This window comes from Trichoderma harzianum (genome assembly GCF_003025095.1).
Source record: "Trichoderma harzianum CBS 226.95 unplaced genomic scaffold M431scaffold_1, whole genome shotgun sequence".
NCBI lineage: Eukaryota > Fungi > Ascomycota > Sordariomycetes > Hypocreales > Hypocreaceae > Trichoderma > Trichoderma harzianum.
In genome coordinates this window covers 822,456-836,823 of record NW_020209249.1, presented here as the reverse complement: position 1 = coordinate 836,823, position 14,368 = coordinate 822,456, and the positions used below count along the sequence as shown (strand labels likewise).

The window sequence follows — 14,368 nt, the reverse complement described above, 5'->3', positions numbered from 1 at the left end:
CAACCGGAGACGGAATCAACAAGATGGCCTGTCTCATGGATTAGCTACTGTAGTAATTGCAATAAAATAAGCTTGGAGAGAACCAACGATATAGTTGAGCAACGAGCAATTTTGTTGTGTGAGGAGGAGAATCTAGAAGATCAAATGTCTGGGAGCAACTCGGAACAGCAGCCAAGCGGTCAGAAAAACAGCCACTGAGAAAGAGCGACTGGAGAGATTTTGCACGTGCACACTCGCTAGAAATATGCGCTTACGGAAGTGATCGTCAACCAGTGGGGCAAGGTGCCCATATTTCAGAGTTTATGTGCCCCATTTTCCTGTCCCCCGCTCGACGGTGCATGTACTCTTGTACCTCCTAAAGTACTCCCGTACCGAAGGGGCACAATATTCTAACGGCGAAAGTTAACGCAACCACCAAAAGGAAATGAACTGGAATGGATTCATCTGCTTGCCTTTCTCCCTTTTTACGCAGTGGTCGTACTTGTGGTCAGTTTACCAAGCCAGCGCTTCCGGCAGTACTTTATTTTATACGGAGTTGGCATAGTGTTGATAGGTACCTTTGGGTGCCGGATAATAGGCTTGTGGTGCTGGATAGAAAATGGATCCTATTTTAAAGCTTTGATGAGCAGCGTCACAGCTTACAATCGTAACAATCAATTAGCTGCTAAGCTGGCAGTTAGCTGCTGTAAAAAAGCATCCGCCATAACAAGTCACCATCAGGCTGATCTGCCAATACGATTTTTCTTTGTTTGGACTTGCAAGGCGGCCAATTCGACAAAATAATTTCGGCCTAGAATATCGTCACTAAACCACTCACTAGAAACCTCCAATCCTTCGCGCGCAAATGTAGGCTACTGCACGTGAGATTATTCGTCCTCCCTTTGAAAGCAACACACCGTGATTTAACTAATGATCCCAAAAAGTTTTGCCCTTTCATCATTCTTCTTAACTTCTCCAACTCTAGTCATGTCTCAGCCAACTTGGCAGGACATCACCGCTCGCAAACGCGCTGAGCGAGATGCCAAAATCCCCTCTGAATGGCGTCTCACCGAGTCTCTTCCCCCTGGAACTAGACCCATAGACTTTCTCCCTCGATGCGGAATCCTCACAGAGCACGATCTGGCCATTACAAACCCTGCTCGCGATGCCACCGATTTGCTCGCCCAACTGTTCACTGGAAAAGTGACGGCTGAAGATGTCGTCCGATCATTCTGCAAGCGTGCCGCCGTTGCGCAACAGCTGACCAATTGCTTGACGGAAATCATGTTTTCTGAAGCCATCGAAAGGGCCAAGTGGCTGGATTCTGAGTTCAAGAAGAACGGCAATAAGCCCGTCGGCCCTCTCCACGGCCTCCCCATCAGCGTCAAGGATCAATTCTACATCAAGGGATACGATAGCTGTATCGGAATCACGGGCCTATGCTTCAAACCAGCCAAATCGACAAGCCAGGCAGTGCAGATGCTGCTCAAGGCGGGTTGTGTCATAATCGCCAAGACCACCGTTCCCCAGACTGTCCTCACCGCTGACACGGATTCAATTGTCTTTGGACGCACGGTGAATCCGTACAATGCCGAGTTTGGAGCGGGTGGTTCTTCAGGAGGCGAAGGCGCGCTGATTGCCATGGGCGGCTCTACTCTAGGGTTGGGAACAGACGCAGCGGGGAGTGTGCGGATGCCAGCCGCGGTGTGTGGAGTTGTCGGATACAAGCCGAGTGCATACAGAATTCCCGTCGATGGCCAGAGAATTCTTGGCAAGGGCATCATGGGCACAACGTCTCTGGGGCCGCCAGGAGTCAGCGGGCTTTTGGCGAGATCGGTCAGAGATGCGAGGCTTGCAGCAAGAGTCATGGCAGAGGCACAGCCGTGGAACGACAGCCCGTTTATTTACCCTCACCCTTGGATGCAGATTCTTTCTCCCAGCAAGCCTCGGATCGGCGTGTGGCTTACGACCGACGTGGTGCATCTTCATCCGCCCGTTGCGCGAGGTCTGCGTCTTGCTCACGATAGACTGAAAAGAGCTGGCTACGAAGTTGTTGAGCTGGCCCCCCCGCCTTTTGAGAAGGCGAGTGAAATACACTTCAAGATGGGCGAGTTCATGGACGTGTCTCATATGCGCAAACTACTCGAGTCCGAACCACAAACCAAGATTGTCCAGGCGATGGGCAACATGACTTCCAAAGGAACACAACCAGAGCTCACCGTCGAGTATCTCCACGAACTAAACTTCCAGATAGCTCGCATAGCAATGCAGATGAAGAGGTATTGGCGACACGACGGCAAACCGCTCGACGGCATTCTGTTTGTCAACGCACCACATACTGCTGTCCCGTTTGACAAATATCTCTGGGTTGCCTTTACCGGTATTATCAACGTTGTCGACTGGACAAGTATCGCGATACCACTCAACGAGAAGGCGGACAAGAATATAGACGTTGCGATGCCACTTGAAGATTGCTACAACGACCTAGATCTGTCCATTCAGAAGCTATATGACCCTGGAAAGTTTCATGGTTTGCCATTATCCGTCCAATTAATTGGCCAAAGGTTTGAAGACGAGAAGCTGTTAGCCTTAGCGGACGAAATTACTCCGATTATAACGCAGAGAGGACAGTCCAAGTTATGATGACCAAATACATGCATAGTATATACATGGCTAGATAGATGCTGCAGGAATGAAGCAATGTACCGCTGTTCGCAACAAGCCCAGTTGCTCTGTATCAGTCTCCTATCTATGAAAGACCAACAACTCCAACCTGGAGGTAAGTTGGCTTCTCTTCAATCCTCTTCCGCCATTCTTCGCTCTGCAGCTCATTCACGTCCCATGCCGCCCAAGTAAATCGCCCGTGCAGAAATTTGGCCTCATCAGAAGCCGCCCAAACTGCGTAATTACCCGGAAGAGTTTCTACAAATCTAGTCAGCACCTCTGTAAAGCCACACACCAAAGGAAAGGGAAATTCTGAAGAAATTGCCATACCATCATCCCAAGCCATAACATCCTCCGGAACGCCACTTTTCTTTACACCGTCCGTGTAAATCCCTCCGGGGTGAAAGCTCAGGATTTGCATGTCGTCGGGAGAAATCGTCTGAGCATACATCTGCACGAGCAGGGTTCCCGCATTCTTGGACGCGCAGTAGGCAGGAAAGGCTTTTACAAATTCAAAGTCGTGAATGGCCATGGTGGAGAGATTGACCAGGTACTGCAGATCTCCAAGTTAGTAGACATTCGACAAGGACTTCTCTAGCTCGAAAGAAAATAAAGCCAACGTACCAGCTTCCGACCGGCTACTCGCTTCTTCTGGTGGTAGAATCGGTCGATGAGATCCATGTTGGCTCCAACGTTGGTCACCCAGCTAGGCCACGCTTCGTCGAATTCCAGATCAATCATTTTAGACTGCCTGTACGTGACAAAAGCAGCATTCAGAATCAAGACATCGACAACAATCCCATCGGCATCGAGCTGTGCCCAGGCCTTTTCCGTTGCTGGGCGATCGGAAGCATCAACGACCTGGCCGATGAATTTGGTCTTTGGGTGCTTCTTCGAGAGAGCTTCGACGGCTTCGTTCAGAGCGCCTTGGCGTCGACCGGTGAGAATAACGGATGCAGCTTGAGCTTCACCAAAGGCATGGCAGATGGCAAGGCCGATTCCTGCAGAGCCTCCGGTGACGTAAATGACGCGGCCTTGTTGGGAGAGCTCTGGACGAGAGGCTAGAATGGCTGGGTACGCGGTATTGTGGATGGTCTTTGCGGGTGAAGGGTTTTGGAGAAGAGCCATGGCTGCAGTTGAACTTGGTATTTGCTTGAAAAGGACGGATTGAATACTAGAATGTGTCAGTTGATGCTGAGAGAAGAGAGTTGCGGGATGAATCGATCTAGTTCAACTTACAACAAGCAGCAATTGATGATATTTATACATTACATCGTGCATCAAAGCGCCATCTATCGGTTTGTCATTCTGCGGAGCGCCGTCCATCAAACTGACATCCATCGCGTTGCTATTCTGCGGAGTATTGTCCATCGGAGTTTGTCCCATCGGAATAGTCGTCGTGAGTAGTTGGACATTGATTTGATATCCTAGCCATGTTGACCAGCGCTGATGCGTTGTGCCAATTCTGGCTCTGGCGGATCTTTTGCGGGAGTTTGAATCGCGTTTTGCCGCCTTGAATCTCCAACAGCGGGTCAGCTAACGGATCCAGTGAACCAGCTTCACAGCAACAAAAATAACGTCATATTCGAATAAACCAAAAGATAAAAAAAGAAATCAAAAGCAAACTCCAAATCTATGAGTAAGAGACGGCAGATCATAGGCCTCATGATTCGTTTAGATACGCGTAACTAGGGCGATTCTAACACAGCCATTTAACGCATCCGCCGCTGACAAACTAAATCAGAGCCGTAGCATTCAAGGAAACAGCATCAAAACCTCGACAAAACATAATCCCTAAAATCCGATTTCGCCAAGGCGGCAAGATCTCAATCCTAAACCAATCATCCCAGAGCGAAATCTTTAGCTGCGCGGACAATCGCTGGTCTCACATTGAACGTAACGCCATCATCATCTTTAGCCGGAGTTCCGCAAATGTTCCGCAGATTATAAACCGTCGAACCATCGGATCTCCTTTTCCCGACTCCATCTCAGCCTCATCAAAGTCCCATACACCACGGTACGTGTACTCTATACAGCCGGACCACTTTGTAAATCTTCCGCATATCCATTGTCACATCCTAACAAATCATCCGCAGCCATGGATTCTTTAATAAGCAAAGACTCCAGTTCTAACCCCGATCGGATTCCCGCAATGCGGCGAAGAGCCTGTATTCCCTGCACCAGTTCAAAGCGCCGCTGCGACATGACCCGCCCGTCCTGCGAGCGATGCTTGGACAAACAGGTCGCATGTCGATATTCGTCGGCTCGTCTCTATGCTCGCCGAGGCATTAAATCGAAGCCCAGCGGAGTTACGGAGCCAGAGGCGTCCCTCAACTCTCCGTTCTCCGCCTTGTTCGAGAGTGGCGACGATGAGTGTGATGAAAGTTATAACGGTGGAAACTACCATAGGAGCGATGGTGCCACCAATTCTTCGGATTCACCCGCTTGGTTTCTCCAAGCTGAGCACTGGGTCATTCACTACCATGAGGATCGTCCAAGCCCGCCTCCCTACGTCCGCAGCTCAGCAGTACGGCAGTACATTCTCTGTGTGAAGAAATGGCTTCAACAGTGGGTTGAGTGCGGCCATTGCCCCATGATACACAAATCCCTGTTTGCCGACACGAAGCTGCCGCCATGTCTTCAAGATGCATATGCCGCTCTGGCAGTGTACAGTTTCAAGAACGACAAAAACGAGGATGTCGTAATGCAACACATCGAGGACAAAGCCAATTCACTCTTGGAAGAGCATTCTGCCCATCAAGACCTCCTCATTGACCCATTTGTTCCCTCATGTTCACTCACAACTGTTCAACACCTCGCCAGGGTTCTCGCCTTGATCATATACCAGTTCATCCGCCTCTTTGACGGCAATATCCGTCATCGAGCCCAGGCTGAAAAATATATTCCCTTGTTAAAATCATGGACGTGTCAGCTGTGGAGCTCAGTCAACATCGACGTTACCGTACAAAACACCTTCGGCGGCGATTATCTCATCAGTCAAGAAAACGCTGATGCAACCGTCAAGCTGTGGCGGACCTGGCTCCTGATGGAGAGTGTGCGCCGCGCCTGGAAAGTGAGCGCCTATATGAGGTGCATATACTATGTCTTCCGCGATGGGACTGCGCCATGTGAGGGCACCATTGATTTTACGGCTCGGCGGGGGCTGTGGGATGCCACTTCTGCCCCAATGTGGAGGCGTTTGCTTGAGCAAAAGGATCCTTTGTTTGCTGTGCCGTTTGAATCTGCTTGGCTGCTCGACGCCACGACCCCAAAGGATATTGATGTCTTTGGGTTGGCTACTATGAGTATCTCGGTGGATTCAGACAAGTTGGATTCGTGGATTGCGAATTCTTCGGATATGCATTTGGAAGGTTTATTAATGGCTACGTGATTGGAGATTTTGCTTTAATATGAGGTATACGAAGCAGCTAATGGCTAATTATAGATATAGAAGGGGAAATGGTAACAAGAAATAGGCAACAAGATTAGCAAATGGGAATACAAACTAATGCATGAATGGTTCAACCTGTTCCAGGCACCAGTCATACCAAACCTTTCCCATGCCAGTTCCTCCTTCTTTCGTACTTTTCGATCCCTTCTCGATATCTTCCCGAATCTTGGCAAGTCTTCCCCACGGTATCGCTGTTGTAGGAGCACTATTAGCTTATGCAACGTCAATAATTCAACGTCGCGAGTTCTTACCATAACTTCCTGACTTCTCTATCGTCACTTCTGGAGAGAGGCCACAAAATAGCTCAGAGTATGCACCATTGATTGCTGGAAACAAAATGACTTTCTGGTTTATTTTGTGAAGGAATCCCTGCCCACCATATCTCTGAAGGTCGGATCGGAGGTTTCCCGGGTTCACAGCCTGTTCACTCGTCAGTACATACTCATCCTATTTAGTCCATTCAACTTACCAGACTAATAATTCCCTTGTCCTTGTATCGCTTCGCGTATTCCGCTGCTTGATAGTATACACCCGCCTTACTCACAGAGTACTTGTAATATGTACTCTGCTCCTTTTTCGTAAATCCCATGTTTTCGGGATCAAATCCTCCCTTTGGTGACCCCATCTCCGAGTATAGTGAGCTCACCCAGACAACTCGCACCGTATTAGGGGAGCTCGCAGCATAACTCGCCGCAGTTGTAGCAAGCAACGGTGTCAGAAGCTCTGTAAACAGCAAATGACCGAGATTGTTCACTCCCAGCTGAAGCTCGTATCCCTGCTTTGTCTTTGACCCTTGCGGCGGATGCATCACGCCTGCATTATTGAACAAGACATCGAGCTTTGACTCCCTCGTGGTGAACTCTTTAGCCGACCTTGCAACGGCGCTTAAGTCTGATAGGTCGAGAGCAAGAAACTCGAGGCGACCGGTGGAAGTGGGAAAGGCCGCGCGAATATCTTCAATGGCTTCAGTGGCTTTGGCTTCGCTTCGAGCTGCGACATAGACTGTTGCCTTTTTAGAGTAGAGGATTTGCGCGAGCTCTTTGCCGACGCCAGTGTTGGAGCCGGTAACGATGTAGACCTGCGCTATACATCAGCAATTGTGTAGACACAAAGAATCTCGCCAGAGTTGAATACCTTGCCGGATAAGTCACCCAGATTCTGTTCGGTAAAGGCTGGCTTCGGTGGCCACATTTGAGTTATGATGCCGCCCATGATGTCGGTAGTCGTTTTGTCTAATAAATGATGCAGAGGTGGTTACTGGAGATGGATATGCAAGATAATTCTTGAATCAACGAGTCCATATATATACCAAATCCTCCTTTTCTATCCCGAGAATGTCTACCAATGCAATTGGAATTCGGGAAGCTGATCGGCTTTTTTCTCCGACCCTGTGTGCGGCGAATCCGTCTGCCGGTGAAGCCCCAACCACGGCATTCGGGCAGCCACGCGATTATCTCCACCAAGCATGATCCTATATCTTGATTATTGACGTGAATAGATGGTCAAAGTTCGAAGCTAGCTGACATCTAGATGCTTGTGTATCCGATTGTAGAATAAATGGCTGACACCTAGCTCCTGAACCTCGAGATTGTGGCGGCCGCTTCTGCGCTAACGAGCGGCCGCTCTTTGACAATGGCGGGTTTGCTTCACTTTGCTTCTTATCAGTTGCTTTTGACGAAGCGTGACTCTTTTCAACTGCGATTTGTGCATATATTGGTCCGTTTTTAAATTGTTGTATCACATTTGAGATTCTTTTCGATTTATGTCTTGCCGAGTCCATGAACGTATTGGAAGGCTTACTTTATGTGCCTGGCTTTTGTTAATCTGGAATCTTGTCTTTGGATATAGGTTGCCCATTGAATGATTCAACTGGGTATGTTGTTTGACTAGGATGCAGTTAGTATAGCTGTTCTGGCTGCTGCTGTAACGCAGCCATCAATGGATCTGTCAGGCTCCTTTTCTAAGGACTGAGCGGCGCGCTTGTCTATTGGTTCATCTTATAGGAAAGTATCGTTACGAGGTCAGAGGTATTAAGTGGAGGCTGGCAGATCAATAGGGCTGAGCATATTTTCCCCGGAGAGGTGGCCGCCCGCAGCTAAAGCATCGGCGGCAATGGCCCGCAGGGCCCTGGAGGAGCCATCCGGTCGCTGAATAACATCGGCTTCTATAGGGTTGGCGTCTCGGGATGGACTTTTATAATAGGCATTATCTTCACTGTCAGAGGAGTCAGAAGAGTCCTCATCTGCGCTAGATAATGCCTGATGGCTAGCAGCTTGAGCGATCTCGGGATATCTGCCGCCGCTGAGATAGGCAACAAGGATAGCATCACCAGAGGCGGGCCGGATCTTCGGGCGATTAGACTTGGGAAATTCGTCGAGGGGAAGACTTGCACCAGATGATGCCTGGTGGCTAGCAGCTTGGCCTATCTCGGGATGTTTGTCGCCGTCGAGATAAGCTACAAGGGCAGCGTCTTCAGAGACAGGTCGGATCTTCGGGCTATTAGACTTGGGAAGTCTGTCGAGAGGAGGGGGGTTGAAACCGACTTGAAGTCTTGGTATTTCCGGAGAAGGGATATCTATGAGCTTGCGATGAACGGCCCTACTATATATGGGATGTTAGTCCATCAATACTTGGGTACACATTGCAAAGAATGAGTACAGCTAATTCATGGGAATGGTACGCAACGGAAGAATGAGATGAAAAGAAATGAGGCCTAAGAAGCAGAAGAATGGACAAAGAGAGGAAGAAAGAGAGAAAGAATTTAGTTTGGGGGTAAGACTTACATGGCAGAGTTCAGAGTGCCACTCCGAGTTGACGTCTCTGGCACCGCAATGTCCAGTAAAATATCGGGTTCCCGGTTATGCACAGTATCATATATGCTCATAGTCCCCTTCACGCCTGGCGGTGTTGGCGGCCGCTTAGATGCGTCAACCGGATTCAGAATCTCCCGAGCACTTGAGTGATGGTTTGAGCCGCCAGGTATCTGCTCGTATTTTTCACCAATATCCTTCGGAACGGCTGTAATATCAGACTGGGCATGGCCGTTGGGACCGAGGGCCTCATCATCTTCTTCTAAGTCTTCACCGGCGAAGTGGCCGTACATTGACAGGAACTCAACAGAGTTTGATGTCAGTGGTAGCCGGTCAGTGCCTGCCAAGTCAGCCCCTTCGTGGCCGTTCTTATGGCCTCCAGAAGGGCTAGTGATGTCTCTTGGAAGATGATCTCTTCGGAAACCTGCCGGAGCCCCGATGGCGTCGATATCAAGTGTATCGCTTTCAGGCTCGGGCCTCGAGTGATTCCTTTAATGATTATACTCAGCATCAATGCAACCGTATTCCATAAGTCCTCAAATTAGACTCATCAGCTATGCAGAGGCTCACATAAGACCCGCGAGCGGGCTATCCGTTACCTTGCCGAAAAACGGCGAGAATTGGCTACCCCAGCCCCCTTTTCTTGATATTTCGTTCCGTACATTCGCTGAGGGGAGTACGTAATCTCTTTTGTGCGAAAAAGGTGCCTCATAAGATAGTTCAAGGGGCCCGTTGTTATCAGAGGAATTAGCACCTCCGTAGACATTCCCATGATCTCCAGAATGGCTAGCGACGGCGGCCTTAGCAGCAGCCTCTTGAGGAGCCCTAAATAAACCCTGGGTCTTGGCCCTCAATTCATCCTGAATCTCCTTGGCCGTTTTTGATGGCGACAGGCTGTCTGTGCGGGTGTGAGCACGCATATTAGCAGTACCAAAGTGGACCTCGGTCGTCTGCTTACTCTTCGATCTAACGCCTGACACTATATCCGAATCTGTATTCGAGTCTAATTGCTGGCGTTGGAGGAAACGAATATGCGCATGCTGCACATCAATCTTCTGAGATAGGGCGAGGCTATCAGCCTCAGAGAGGCCATAGACAAGAGCAAGCCTTTCTGCCAAATGCTCAGTGTCTGATAAATCTCCCGAGCTCAGTTTCAGAGCTGCCTTCATAATTAGCTGGTCTACTGTAGACAGACCAATCTTGAAGTCGACATCCACTAATTGAACCTGCTTATATCGGCTAATATCGTCTTCTGGACTCTGAGGCTTCGGTGGCCGGGGTTTTGGGAATCGAGCTGGTGAACCCTTTACTCGGTCTGTTCGAGCGCTGAATGAGTCGCTGCTGATCCGGATATCCTGAATCTCTTCGATTCGCCTGAAATTCAACGAGCATCTATGGCTGTTATATCATTCACCTTAGTATTCAATCAATCCTAAATGTGTTGATGCAAAAGGGTAATAACAAAAAGAAGTGGTGCTCTCAAAAGCTACTAATACCTTACCATTGAACTTGATCAGATTGGAGACCAGGATTCATAAAGCCGCAGGATGGACATCTTGTGGAGCTATGGTTTTGCCTTCGGAATATCATTCTCATATTAAGGATTTGATTCGGCTATTCAGTTAGGTCAGCAGATTGCAACTATTCGAGAGCATAATAGGCGACCTTTATGATAGATTGCCAATCTTTGGAAAGATCAAGGCGTTGTCCGTTTTGCTGATGCTCGAGAATCCATTCACTCCGTTCTATCTTGTTGGTTCCCAAATCCTTGAATCTGTGTTTAAGGATCTCGACAAAAAGCTAAAATGGAGATGAGTGGAATACCGTAGCAGATTCCCTGGGAGACAAAATACCTCTTTTGAGTCAATGGTTTCCAGGTAGAAGGGTAAATAGCAACCCCGAGAATCGATCACAAGGACTGGGCTGAGCGGTAATTGCTGGCAGAGCTGTTGCCGGAACAAGAAAGATTTTGATCGTTGTAGATGAGGTATTGTCCATTGTGAACCTGCTGCCGACCATGAAGCAACAGCTGCTTCAGGCTCTACGTACCGCTAATTAGTACGCGTCGTCGAGTGCAGGCAAGTGAATTTAATTTACCGGCTGAGTATGAATCATAAGACTTCGGGAACGGCCTCATCACAGCTATTGGTATTGCTTCAACTAGTAATTCTTTGGCGTAAGCTGCCGCGGCTGCTGCTGCGTACTCTTGCCATTGCTTATTCTTATGGGAATCTGAGTAGTCACAGATTCCTCGGATTACCAGGCATGGTAAAGCATCGGATAGGCCAGCCGCTTCCATTTCGAAGCATATGATATTCAGTTCCCGGGCGATTTCATCTCGGGAGATGGCGTCTTTCATCACTTGGTTACCAGAGGCCACATTGCCGTAGTGAATGACTGGGTGATTATCCATTCGGGGAGGACGGTAGACCAACATGGACGTATCACAGCTGTCGCAGTTAGCTCTTTCTGGGCTGTGAGAGTAGGTAGCGAGAAAGAGTCGGTCTTGTGCTGAGCTCGGACAAGTATATTTGGTCATTTTCGGATGCTTTATGATCATTTGTTGAAGAAATTCCGGAACTCTGCTTGAATCGGACTCGTGAATCGCTCTCAGTTTAGAGACAGCGGCCAAGAGGCTAGAAGGAGGGCTTTTTGGTGTTCCGGTCGATAGACTCGAGAGCCTTGGATGATTTTACAAAGGTCGTGCTGCACCACATTGTAACCGACGACGACATCACCAAGTCGCACATCGACACTACCAGGAACTCCACCGCCGATTCCAACCATCAAGCCGGTGCGAATAGAGGGAAATGTGCGGATCAAGTTGTTGGCCACGATTGCCGCAGAGTTTGTGCCATAGTGGTCTGCTGGGAGACACGCCACTACAATATTGTGCCGACCAACATTCCCCAATATGTAAGAATTGGAATCCTTCTCGTTTGACGGCAAGCTTGGATGAACTCCGTCGAGCATTGCATTGGCAGCGGCCATTTCGATGGAGAGGGCGCAAATCCAGGCGATGGTGTAGCTCTCATTTTGTAGTTTGACGGAGCTTTCTTCGATCCTTGGTCGTTTGAAAGCTTGAACGAATGAAACTTCATCATCGTCGTCAACCCAACTCCTCTTGACCCATCTGCAGCCACTGGTATTCATTTCTGTTCAAAATACTTGGACCCCAAATGAAGGTCGATGGCAGTTCAAAAGATTTGAAAGAAGACTCCGAGACAATAAACAAAAGTACAAAGAACTGCCGATTGTGTGTCGGGCAAGGCTGAGCCAGCAACGTTGACAGCTGGATCATTTGCACAGCCACATCCACGTGGGGCGCTGATATTGATTTAGGCGCCAGGCTGTCTGTTGTATGGCATGCATTTTTCCCCGTGGGATTTGCGAAGCGAGCTGCAGAACTGCCTTGGTACCCCAGACGTGGCAAAGTAGCATCTATAGAGGTAGTTCAGATGCGATTTTCGAGTGAGAAGTCTCCAGGTTCTTGGTGCATGTTTACAAGCAGTCGAATCGACGATTAATTACTGCGGCATCATTTAATCACTGAGTAATAGTGAATATATCTTCGGGGTCCGAATATTGGTATGTTGTAAGTCAACTGTTCACAACTGGCTATCCAAGCTATCCAAATGAGTGTGGAGGGGTACATACATGTAAATATTTGGTTTGCTGTTCACCATACTAAGCGTGAACACTCTCATTCGAGTGTCCATTGACTTGACAATTACCATAGCTCGTGCAAACATTTTGACGATCGGGCGGGGTCTGTGTATAGCACATACCCTGCAGTCATCGAAATCGCAGCTCATGGCACCATCACATGTACAGGAATCTGAGCTTCAAGACATGGAACAAATATGATTGCAAATCGCATTAGTAGCTAAAGAAAAAAGAAGGTATCTGGAACTTACAGATGTAGTACTTGACGCTTTGCTGGTTTCGAGACAAATTACCCTCGTGCCAAACCGAGATCGTGAGACTTTGGGCACAAGAGTATAATTAAAGATATATTGCGTTTAACGTAATCTCGTTTCCTCAGTGTGATTGCGACCGAGAATTTAGAAAGGGTAAATGCAAAGATACTGGTGGTTCGTTTCTGTATTTCGCCATGTACCACTTGTCCATACAACGGCTGATGCTATCCGCCAACTGCAGCAAGGTGAGCAGTGGTAAATCAAGCACACCCAGAGCTGCGGATACGATGATACCACGGTCACAGAATTTCTCAGATTGATTTTATGCAGATGGAAGCAATCTGATATTGGCAGTAAATCATCTCAGAATGTTGATATGCGCTCCAGATCAAACACCTACACCATCTCTTCCTACACACAACCAGAACTGCTGTTCTCTACTCTACTCATCTACCTATTGAGAGAATGCCATCAAGTATCATTGATATCATAAAGCCGCTACACAAGAGAAGGCCAATCTAATCATTGATACTTCAACTTCAATCCACCCCTACAGCCTTCCCCAGCACAAGGAATCGCACGCCAAGGATCCGCAGCAGATACACACTCGGCAAAATCAATCCACTTTCCCTCCAGAAGACATTATTTCACCGCTCCTGACTCTCATAAACTTGCTCAGTTGTATCAGTACGCGAAGAGCCGGCGAATGAGGGAGCAATAAATAAGAATACGAGGAGGAGGCTGCACGGATGCCTGGGGCAACCTCCCCATCAGCCAGTGAATGACGAGTTTCGTCTGATGTCAAGGCGCACTTTCCAAGCAACTGAGTCTCCAGCAGGTAGATCAGTTGGCGAGGAGGACGCGCGGCCTGTTTCCCTCCCCCCTTCTCTCCCTCGAGCATATAGTCTGACTTTCTCATCTCCCCTGGAATTTTTCTTCTCTCATCATCATCACCTCTCTTCGAGCAGTTTTCTCTGGCCTCTGGCGAGATTTTCATCTTCTCTGAAGCTCTTCTTCTCTCTTCAAGCGGCTTTCTCTCTTCAAGCAGATGTCTCTCTTCAAGCAGTCTCTGGCCTCTGGCGATGTTCTCGTCTTCTCTGGATCTTTTCTCCCCCCATCGTCTTCTCTCTCTCCAAGCAGCCTTCTCTAGCCTCTAGCAAGGTTCTTGTCTTCTATAGACATCCTTTTCTCTCATGACGTTCTTCTCTCCTCTTCGTCTCTCCTCTTCTTCTCTCCTCTTCTTCTCTCTTCAAACAGCTCTCTCTTCAAACAGACCTCTCTCTCTTCAGACAGCTCTCTCTGGCTTCTGGTGAGCTTAGAACACCAATAGAAGACTTGAAATCATCGCAGCCCATGGAAGCTACCGGATGATGTTTGGTGGCGGAGACGGTATGTCTTCTTTTCCCTCCCTTCTCTTCTCTATCACAACCAGTACTAGAGTCCATACTAACCATTGAGCCAGGACATCTACTACCCATCAGAAACTGCGGTCGAAATTTGACAGACACTGTCTATCGAGGCCACATACTCTCACTTCGAGAGCT

The 14,368-nt window shown here is 48.5% G+C and overlaps 8 protein-coding genes across 8 annotated transcripts; 2 read left to right on the top strand and 6 right to left on the bottom strand.

The window, feature by feature from the left end:
• Positions 1 to 966: 966 nt before the first annotated feature.
• Positions 967 to 2,622, top strand: M431DRAFT_71357 (hypothetical protein; the record flags this gene model as incomplete). The annotated part of the gene is made up of 1 exon (XM_024921888.1): positions 967 to 2,622. The coding sequence occupies one exon, from the start codon at positions 967 to 969 to the stop codon at positions 2,620 to 2,622; it is 1,656 nt and encodes a 551-aa protein (XP_024779872.1).
• Positions 2,623 to 2,728: 106 nt separating this feature from the next.
• M431DRAFT_72868 (hypothetical protein) lies at positions 2,729 to 3,771 on the bottom strand (the record flags this gene model as incomplete). The annotated part of the gene is made up of 3 exons (XM_024922077.1): positions 2,729 to 2,901; positions 2,974 to 3,196; positions 3,268 to 3,771. 3 exons carry the CDS (start codon positions 3,769 to 3,771, stop codon positions 2,729 to 2,731), a joined length of 900 nt encoding a protein of 299 aa, XP_024779871.1.
• A 970-nt stretch (positions 3,772 to 4,741) lies between these two features.
• On the top strand, positions 4,742 to 6,034 carry M431DRAFT_289 (hypothetical protein; the record flags this gene model as incomplete). Its single annotated transcript, XM_024914078.1, has 1 exon — positions 4,742 to 6,034. The coding sequence occupies one exon, from the start codon at positions 4,742 to 4,744 to the stop codon at positions 6,032 to 6,034; it is 1,293 nt and encodes a 430-aa protein (XP_024779870.1).
• A 114-nt stretch (positions 6,035 to 6,148) lies between these two features.
• Positions 6,149 to 7,306, bottom strand: M431DRAFT_72785 (hypothetical protein; the record flags this gene model as incomplete). Its single annotated transcript, XM_024922068.1, has 4 exons — positions 6,149 to 6,285; positions 6,346 to 6,514; positions 6,564 to 7,172; positions 7,229 to 7,306. 4 exons carry the CDS (start codon positions 7,304 to 7,306, stop codon positions 6,149 to 6,151), a joined length of 993 nt encoding a protein of 330 aa, XP_024779869.1.
• A 693-nt stretch (positions 7,307 to 7,999) lies between these two features.
• M431DRAFT_173646 (hypothetical protein) lies at positions 8,000 to 9,333 on the bottom strand. Its single transcript, XM_024913051.1, has 2 exons — positions 8,878 to 9,333; positions 8,000 to 8,695 (listed from the first exon to the last, which is right to left on the bottom strand). Exons 1-2 carry the CDS (start codon positions 9,195 to 9,197, stop codon positions 8,125 to 8,127), a joined length of 891 nt encoding a protein of 296 aa, XP_024779868.1. The 5' UTR covers positions 9,198 to 9,333; the 3' UTR covers positions 8,000 to 8,124.
• On the bottom strand, positions 9,334 to 10,743 carry M431DRAFT_173671 (hypothetical protein). The gene is made up of 4 exons (XM_024913053.1): positions 10,570 to 10,743; positions 10,406 to 10,518; positions 9,863 to 10,302; positions 9,334 to 9,802 (listed from the first exon to the last, which is right to left on the bottom strand). The coding sequence occupies exons 2-4, from the start codon at positions 10,498 to 10,500 to the stop codon at positions 9,471 to 9,473; spliced, it is 867 nt and encodes a 288-aa protein (XP_024779867.1). The 5' UTR covers positions 10,501 to 10,518; positions 10,570 to 10,743; the 3' UTR covers positions 9,334 to 9,470.
• Position 10,744: 1 nt separating this feature from the next.
• Positions 10,745 to 11,946, bottom strand: M431DRAFT_536930 (hypothetical protein; the record flags this gene model as incomplete). The annotated part of the gene is made up of 2 exons (XM_024921008.1): positions 11,002 to 11,946; positions 10,745 to 10,945 (listed from the first exon to the last, which is right to left on the bottom strand). Coding segments are annotated over exons 1-2 (664 nt in total), but the record flags the coding sequence as incomplete, so codon positions are not given.
• On the bottom strand, positions 11,366 to 12,174 carry M431DRAFT_173651 (hypothetical protein). The gene has a single exon (XM_024913052.1). It carries the CDS (start codon positions 12,055 to 12,057, stop codon positions 11,515 to 11,517), a length of 543 nt encoding a protein of 180 aa, XP_024779865.1. The 5' UTR covers positions 12,058 to 12,174; the 3' UTR covers positions 11,366 to 11,514.
• Positions 12,175 to 14,368: the final 2,194 nt, after the last annotated feature.